Source organism: Hoplias malabaricus, chromosome 8 (genome assembly GCF_029633855.1).
Source record: "Hoplias malabaricus isolate fHopMal1 chromosome 8, fHopMal1.hap1, whole genome shotgun sequence".
NCBI lineage: Eukaryota > Metazoa > Chordata > Actinopteri > Characiformes > Erythrinidae > Hoplias > Hoplias malabaricus.
In genome coordinates this window covers 37,947,832-37,957,317 of record NC_089807.1, presented here as the reverse complement: position 1 = coordinate 37,957,317, position 9,486 = coordinate 37,947,832, and the positions used below count along the sequence as shown (strand labels likewise).

The 9,486-nt window shown below is 40.6% G+C and overlaps 1 protein-coding gene across 1 annotated transcript; it reads right to left on the bottom strand.

The window, feature by feature from the left end:
• Positions 1 to 2,988: 2,988 nt before the first annotated feature.
• On the bottom strand, positions 2,989 to 9,064 carry gpr78a (G protein-coupled receptor 78a). The gene is made up of 3 exons (XM_066678189.1): positions 8,391 to 9,064; positions 7,158 to 7,271; positions 2,989 to 3,314 (listed from the first exon to the last, which is right to left on the bottom strand). Exons 1-3 carry the CDS (start codon positions 9,062 to 9,064, stop codon positions 3,077 to 3,079), a joined length of 1,026 nt encoding a protein of 341 aa, XP_066534286.1. The 3' UTR covers positions 2,989 to 3,076.
• Positions 9,065 to 9,486: the final 422 nt, after the last annotated feature.

Here is a 9,486-nt window from a genome sequence, read left to right as displayed (position 1 = left end):
CCCAAATATATACACTAATACCTTAAAAGACGTGGTGCATCTGAACACAAACAGCAAGGGGAAGGTTGTTTTGCTGTGAGAACAGTAGTTTTCCAGAATCATCGCGTTTAAAATCTGAAATAAAACTGTTAAAGCATCCTATTCACAAAAGTACATACAGAACAAAACAAGCCTCATGATTCTGGGTTTCTGTTCACCTCCCATGTAACTATCTGCATCTGCCAGTGTCCCACTTTCACACCCACTAACAAGATTGAGTTTTACACCAATAGGAATGTCCCATTGTTCACAGCTCTAAACACATTATAAAATGAAATAGACGACAGTACACTCACTAACTACTTTCTGTATGTTGTTTTACTCGTGTTGACCAGAGTCTTGGTTCCTCTCATTTATTCTTCATTCTTAAAGGAGTTTATCTTTGCTACTTTCACCTCAGCTTGGAGCTAGGACTAAGAATTCTGTAAAGCTCCTTTGTCACAGCATGAGCTGAAACAAGCGCTCTGCGAATTAAATTATATTAAATTAATGTATTTAGTCATGGAATTACTTGCTCTTCTCCTGTGAATGTACAGTTGTATTCATTTTCTATTTAATAAAAACAGACACGTTTGTGGTTTCCAGCTGGTGAAGAGAACAGTAGAATCCTTTTAAGTTTGTGTACATTCTGTTTCTCATCAGGCAAAAGGCTCCCTTTCAATTTAGAACCACATTTTAATGTCTGGCATATGGTCTTATTGTGAGGGGGGAAAGCAGTGCTTAGATTTTATTTGCAACAGTTGAGCTGTTTGAGTCACATAGTTATGAGACAAAATGTGTAATTCTCATCACAATGGACCCACAGTTACTTGATTCATCAGGACTTTCTAAGAATAAGTATTAGACCAAACCATGCTGTACTTTCTAGTGTTCATGCAATATTCAGAAACCACTGTGTTGTTTTCAGCCCAATGTACTGGACTATCCGCACAGAACATTTGTGTTAATATATTCACAGTCAAAATTTATTCCTCTGACAGATATCAGTGAAAATTACATTCAGTTCTTCCATCGCAGCATGCAAAAACAACTTTAATTTAGCTGTAGGCATCTTACAAAAATACAGCTTCCTTACCTTCCAGCAGTGTTTGATAAGTCAAATTCAAAAATGTGGTGCTTAAATGGACAAAGTACTGAAGGTTATAGGTTATTTACAACATCAGGAAATCAGTCCAAACGATTATTAAGAAAGGTCAACCCTGAACACACCCAAGTCTGTAGGTCATCTGCGAGGTCAAGCGGTGTTCTGTAATTTATCATCTTTTGTCCTCATCCATCAAAAGGATTTTTCAAACTGGCAACACAGGCTACAGACGAATGACAAATTAGGCTCAGGGGACTCAAATGAGTCATGCTGATTCTTCCTTAAATCATTTAACTAAACACATATTACCATTGAGTGATAATTAACTTCACTTAGACACTTTGTTTTTTTTGCTTAAGCATATACACACATTACTAGCCTGGCAGTGATATGTTCTGCAGCACATCCTCTATATCATTCAGGAACCGTGTACAGATCCATACAGCTGCATGTTTGTGTCTGAGGAGGAGGAAAGGCTCAGCTACTGAGCTAACAGTCATGCCTTTGGCCACTGAACTGAGCCAAACCGTGATGTCAAATAATCCATCAGAAACCCCAAAAAGGACACGCTGGCGTTAGAGCTCTGTAATAACCCTCTAATCCAGCCAAAGTCCTAGTTGGACCACCTACAGAACGGAGCTTTTCCAGGTGTTTGAGAGCAATGTGGGATTTGATAACAAGATACAGTGAGATAGGAGAGAATATTTTTTCATGCTACCGATTATATGTCTTTTTCTTTTATCCCACTATTTGTAAACCTTTTTATTAATATTATTTTTATAGCTCAGAATGTGTCTGTGGACAGTGATTGCTGCCATTAGGAGTTTATTTGCTGTCATCTCTGCATTTGTACAATTTAGGAATAATACATTAAATATGAATTGCTGCCAGTGGTAAATGCATGTCTTATCACTGAAAAAAATGCAATCTAAGCAAGTAAACTTTACTTAAATCTAGTCTAAATATCTAGTATTACTCACACAGTGGGGCAGCAGGTTGTGTCGCAGTCACACAGCTCCAGGGACCTGGAGGGTCCTGCTCTGGGTGACTGTCTGTGAGGAGTGTGGTGTGTTCTCCCTGTGTCTGCGTGGGTTTCCTCCGAGTGACTGTGAGGAGTGTGATGTGTTCTCCCTGTGTCTGCGTGGGTTTCCTCCGGGTGACTGTCTTTGAGGAGTTTGATGTGTTCTACCTGTGTCTGCGTGGGTTTCCTCTGGGTGCTCCGGTTTCCTCCCACAGGAAAAAGACACATTGGTAGGTGGATTGGTGACTCAAAAGTGTCTGTGTGAGAGAATGTGTGAGTGTGTGTTGCCCTGTGAAGGACTGGCGCCCCCTCTAGGGTGTATTCCTGCCTTGCGCCCAATGATTCCAGGTAGGCTCTGGACCCACCTCGACCCTGAACTGGATAAGTGGTTACAGATAATGAATGAATGAACTTATTTCTAACTTATTTTTACCTGTTTTAAAACATTTTATCTACAGAAAGTGTTTTATTCCATTGCCAGATATTTTTTCATAATTCAAGAAATAACATAAAATGATGCTTAAAAGAAGCAAACTAAATATGATACTTTCTGTAGAAAAAATGATTTAAAATTATGATTTTATTTTATGCTTACAACAATTTCCAAATGACTAATACTAGATATTTAGACTAGATTTAAATACATTTTACTTGCTTAGATTGCCTTTTTTGCAGTGTACTCATTCTTATATGTATTACTGATAGAAAGTCCATTAAACTGGCCGTACTTTGGAAGTATCTTATCAAGAAAACACATCTGCAACAGTCATCATACATCATAACTGCAACCTTTCTCTAGAACTCTGGACTAATCACATCTGCTGTCCCTCTGATCCATCCTGTGGCCTCCTGAGAGCTCAGCTTGAAGGTTGAGGGACTGGGAGTGTCAGTTCTCTCCTCCTCTCATCTCACCTCACCTTGAATGTTCGCATTTAGTTAACCCTCGGCAGGTTGCATTCGTTTTCTGTATCCGAGGAGCTGCTGTGGCCAGACGAAGAGTATATGTTGCGCCCCAGAATTCTGCTGGTCATTCCGATGAGCGCCTTCCTGTACTGCTGTCGTAGCAAAGAATAAACAAAAGGGTCCATGGCTGCTTTGCTGTACACCAGGCACTTGCTGGCCACCCCCCAGTGACGGTTGATCTTCACTGATGGAACAAGTTCTGCCAATCTGGAGAAGAGGAGAATGATTCGTGTTATTTCAGAGGCTTCACTCATGCTGAATTAACACTAGGGCTGTCTTGATTGGATGATTACACTTGATTACCATATTACAGATCACTCAGCTTAATCAGATTCAGTTTTCTTGCTGCATTTATAGGTTTTGAGAAGGTGCCTAGTGGTGCATATCCTCACAGTCTGAACAAAAGCTTGAAAACTTGAAATAAACAAATGGTAAACAAACATAAGTGTTCCAAAATTTCTAAACAAAATCAATCCATTAACTTCCATTGTCCTTAATAATAATTATGATTATTATTTTATATTGTAGTGTTTTTGTAAGTTTTTTTTTTTTTTAATCTTCCAGGTTATTCTTCTATTCCATTAAAGCATTAATTAATCTTTGTGGTAGTTACTCAATTCAACATAAAAATAAACAGTAAATTAATATATAATCACTATTAATGCTACTACATGACTGATTATGACAGCCCTCATTAATAAGTGCCTAACCCCTAAATGTTGTCATGTAACTGTGCCATGACTTTTCCTCCCAACACACTCAATCTGTTACACTCAATTTATTCATTTCTAATGAGCCCATGTGTCACCTGCGACACAGTAAATTCTTATAGGGATAAACAGACCATGAGCCTCGTTTAAATAAATAAATAAATACATTTGCCCCAAACCTCACACGTTTTGACATTAATTTCCAGAATTCAGATTCAGGTCACCTCAGCTAAAAGTGAGTGTTGGTAATTGCAGACATATCTATTGATCGATAATCCCCCAGTAAAGTGCACTCAAGAGCTTTCCGAGGAGTTCCTGAACTTTTTTATTTATTCGTATTTATCCCCAATTTAGTCATTGCTAATTTCACTCCATCGTTAGGTAAGACTCCTCCTCTTCCACATGGTTGCTAAGCTGGGACGGGGAGACGAGCATATGCTTCCTCAGACCTGAATCTACATTCCCTCTTTTCAAACTGGTGCTAACAAAATGCCACTGGACAGCTCAACACGCTGGAGTAGAATGCTAATTGCACAGATGCTAGCATGACACTGATTGATTTGGGAGAAGAAAGGCCATTCAATCCAATGAACGTTGTGCTCTTGAATGGCCGACGCATCACTGCTGCATTCATCACTATGAACTTGATGACAGGAGCTTCATTTGGACAAATTTTGACCCTTGTGAGAGCTGTCATTTTGATTTTACAGAGTTCTGTTTGCTGATGTTTTTATCAAACACACATCAAAGCAGATTTACACATCACTGCTTTTATATTTTAATTAGCATTTTACAACTGTCCCCAACCATTGTGTATTTGGGTTTCATGCATTAAATTAGGTGAGATTAACTACTGGACATAACAGCATGGTCTTGAAATAAATAAAAAAAATGAATATACCATATACACAGTTTAACAAACACAGATAAGTGGCTATTTTCATCTTGACCCTCTTTTGCACTTCATAGGATGAAAAGGATTGGTTTGCTCTCACAGCAGGCTTTTATTCTCATCAGACCTAGTTACATTTTGGGGATTACTGTGTTATATGAGGTTACAGTGACAAAGCGGTGTGGCAGGGTGGGTGGGGGTAATGAAATCTGCTGATCGCCCTGCTGTTTAATCTTACTCAATTTGCTACACCATGTGGGTGTGTGAACCTATGACCTTGTGTGTACAGATGATATTTTACATGACATTTTCAACAGTTTCACTTTAGACTCAGCACAAGACCACCACTGTCCAGATCCACTCTATAGATACTGTTGATATAGCTCCGCCCACTACAACTTACGGATTTACAGACACCAGCTCTTACGTACACCTTCAGAAACATTTAAATTTAGTTCATTTTGTAGATTCCGTGACTCTAGCTTCAGACACTATAACAACAACCTATTGATCCTCTAACAGTTCACTGTTATACATCAACCACAGATAATCTTGCTGCACAGACTACAACATCCTAATCAGTCACAGACTCCATCAATTTCACTAATTACATTCACCCTATAAATAATGTAGCAATAGCACCCCCCCACCTCCCCGCCCCATATATCAACATACTGATTCACTGACTACACCTGTTACATCTAAACCACCACAAACATCCTAACGTTTTTCACTCTATTGATAATGTAGCTATGGCTCCACCCACAACAACAACAAGCTGCACACTCTTATATTTAAGCCATCTGAGACATAGTAAATGGCCTCATCTGTAGACACTGGCTACAGATTCCCCACATCAACCATGAGCTGAATCACTGACTCCGACTCATGAGACAAACTACTTTTCTTCTACTTTCTATAAAAGATGCTGTAGTTATAGCTCAACACACTAGAACATTCATTCATTCATTCATTGTCTGTAACCACTTGTCAAGTTCAGGGTCACGGTTGGTCCGGAGCCTACCCAGAATCACTGGGCGCAAGGCAGGAACACACCCTGGAGGAGGCACCAGTCTTTCACAGGGCAACACACACATTCTCTCACACCTACGGACACTTTTGAGTCACCAATCCACCGTGTGTTTTTGGACTGTGGGAGGAAACTGGAGCACCCGGAGGAAACCTAGCGGACACAGCGAGAACACACCAACCTCCTCACAGACAGTCACCCGGAGGAAACCCACGCAGACACAGGGAGAACACACCACACTCCTCACGGACAGTCACCCGGTGGAAACCCACGCAGACACAGAGAGAACACACCAACTCCTCACAGACAGTCACCCGGAGGAAACCCACGCAGACACAGAGAGAACACACCAACTCCTCACAGACAGTCACCCGGTGGAAACCCACGCAGACACAGAGAGAACACACCAACTCCTCACAGACAGTCACCCAGTGGAAACCCACGCAGACACAGAGAGAACACACCAACTCCTCACAGACAGTCACACGGAGGAAACCCACGCAGACACAGAGAGAACACACCAACTCCTTACAGACAGTCACCCGGAGGAAACCCACGCAGACACAGAGAGAACACACCAACTCCTCACAGACAGTCACCCGGAGGAAACTCACGCAGACACAGAGAGAACACACGGAGTGTCACCCGGAGCGGGACTCAAACCCACAACCTCCGGGTTCCTGGAGCTGAGTGACTGTGACATCACCACTGTGCCGCCCTAGAACCATTTCTTATATCATCAGAGACATTACTTCACCATATAGATACTGCAGCTGTGGATCCAGTACTAAACAACTGAACAAGCACGTTTTCACATAAAAAAAAGAAGACATTTTTCATTTTCATGAAAACACTGATTCACTCCAAATCTTACATATTTAGTGTACAATATTGTGCATATCTTTAGGCACCTGAGAATATGAAATTTAAAAACTATTTATCTGAAATTTGAATATTACCAAAAGCATTATTACAGTAAGTAGTGATATGATTTGTTTGAATGTGTTGGTTTAACCCTTTCCAAATCTCACTGTGGCAGTCCAGTATTATTTCTTTGGGGTTATCATGCAATACCTAGTTTTACAAGTTAATAAATACTGCATTATATTAAACCAAGTGTGCTGCTGATTTAACAAATCCATATGATTAAGTAAGAATTTCTGGAAAATTTTGTCTTTCGTTCTCCCTCAGAGCTACTACTTTTTAGGGGGAAAACCTTTTTAGATATTTATGTTTTTTGTAATATTTGTTTTTGTTTCATTATTGTGATTATACATTATTTTAAATTATAATAATCTTTTGCACCGTACACTACAACAACATTGTGTTAAATAAGAATGCAGCTGTAAAAGTGTGATGTAATTTACTGTAAAACTACAGCACTGTTTACAGAGCACTAGTCTATGAGTGTGTAGTACCTTGTAATAACGTAAGGACCAAAGCAGAGGACGAACGATCCGATGAATACACAGATTTTCTTGGTGGCCCTCTGCCTCCGTTTCTTCTGCTCCAGTAAACACCTTTGTTTGACACTGAGGAGGAAAGAGGCCACAATGTAGAACACCAGTTGAACAGCACTATTCAAACACAATATGCTTAAATATGAAAAAGCAGAGGTGGGTAGAAGCCTCAATCCATACAACGGTTTACTACTGAGATCTTCACACTCTTTAAAATGAAATATGGGTTCTTCTGTATATCTTCTGTAGAAAAACCACCCTTAGATCTCCTAAGAACTTTCAATGGATGGTTTTCACAGAGTTGGTGTGGACAGAACACATGTTAAATCCTCCGAAATGACTCAAGGATATTGTCATTGTAAAACTGATTGTTTCTTATGGAACTGAGGGGACGTCCAATCAGAGGTGGACCCACTTTATAGATAATAAAAAGCTTCATTCAGCAAATTCAAAGCAATTCAATCTTTCAAATCTGAGGAATCACCAAATGGCTGCCCTCTGTCTGTGGATCTGTGACCAGTTCATGAGAATACATCATCGCTGTCCAAAGAAAAACATGTATCTCCACTTTTATGGATTTTTAGTTTCCTACATCACTTCAACACACCACCTGTGCTTCACATTGTGTGAAAATTTCATGATGAATCGACCAATAGAAATGCTCCAAAATGACTTGGAATTATTTATTTTTACACTTCCATTGAAATTTAAGAATGTTTTCTTCCTTTTCCTGCAAGGTTACTATTTTTTTAGATGTTTTATCTTTGGACAGAAAATAAACAATATATTTTACAATGAGTTAATCTTATTTTGGACTGTCATGTAGATAGATTACAGGCACAGCTAATCCGGTTAATACAACAATAGCTTTGCTTAACTGAGCTAATCAAATGCAGTTTACTCCACCTGCAAGTTCACTAGAGAGAGCAAGAGGCACATGAGGGTGAGGACAGCATGACTTGCTCCAAAATAAGGAAAGCTCTAATCACACTAGCAATATGCAGTGCCTCTAACAGACGAAGCTCAAATCTTGAGGTTTGGACCTTCGTAGAAAAGTCCTGCTATGATTCGTTAATATTAAATAATGTTGTTATGAATATTGTATATTAATTTTAGGTGTTAAGAATTACTTCTCACTCTTTTGGGAGCCTCTACCCACCTCTGAAAAGAAGCACTACCTGCGCTGATTACCTGGGATGAATGTCGACCAGCAGTAAGAGGGTCTGCACCGTCACAACATCAATCCTCTTGCAGTGGAAGCGAGCCACTTGCAGCACTTTGAGGTAGGCGAGGCAGAGTACTATCAGGGAGAGGAGGAAGGATGCTGCGTGGAGCAGGGCAGTGAAGATGATGAAGGTGGTGTGCTCAGTGTGTGAAAGCTTGGAGTGCACAGTGGTGCAGGAGGCGTATGAGGGACTGTAGTCCGTCCAGGAGAGCAGCACTGGGGTCAGTGAGAAGCTGAGCGAATGAAGCCATGCGTAACCCAACATAGCAAACGCCTTCCTGTACCTCATCTTGCTGGAGTAGGTCAGTGGAAACACCACAGCCACCCAGCGGTCGATGCTCAGGGCAGCCATGCTCAGCATGGTGTTGGTGGTCAGGAAAGTGTCCACAAAGCTTACAGTCCAACAGAAGGCATCTCCGAATGGTTTCCCACCTTGTGCGACTCCCAGAGCCGTGGCTGGCATGTTCACTGTGGCTGAGAGGATGTTGCACAGGGACAGATTGAGCACGAAGATGCCAGGCACTTGGGCTCGAATCTCAGCACTGGACATGAAGCATAGCAGCACCAGCACATTGGACAGCAGCGCTGCCACTGCGATCGCACCAATGATTAGCTCTAACAGAGTCTCCCACAAGTTCATGGCTCTGCCCTTAGTAACAGAATGTCAATGGTCTTTAGTGCCTTCAGCTTGGGAACAGGATTGTACCATAATTCTTTGTGGTTATATTTATTTATACAAGGTGCATTGAGACTGTACACAGTTTCCACTGGAAAAGTGAATGTATTGTACCTTTAAGGCACATCATTTCATTTTAAGACCACTTTACTCAGACACAGCTTTATCCAGTAATTCCTACCCCACGGTGATCTTCAAGGAAACCAGCTTTGGGTCCTCGTCACTAGGGATGGGTCATATGACTTTAACAATGCTTTTCAACACAGTATGCTTTTCTGTCCATTACAACAGAACACAATTAGCATAAATTTGTATTTCCAAACCTCAGAAAAACCCAATATCACGAAGCGTATTGTGTATCGTGTAAATATCAATATCGCGATATT

Excerpts from the sequence above, each read along its gene's own strand:
- gpr78a (XM_066678189.1), bottom strand. The coding sequence starts at position 9,064 with ATGAACTTGTGGGAGACTCTGTTAGAGCTAATCATTGGTGCGATCGCA. Across the intron at positions 7,272-8,390 it reads CTGGTCGACATTCATCCCAG|TGTCAAACAAAGGTGTTTAC; the intron begins GTAATCAGCGCA and ends TTTCCTCCTCAG. Across the intron at positions 3,315-7,157 it reads GGTCCTTACGTTATTACAAG|ATTGGCAGAACTTGTTCCAT; the intron begins GTACTACACACT and ends CCTCTTCTCCAG.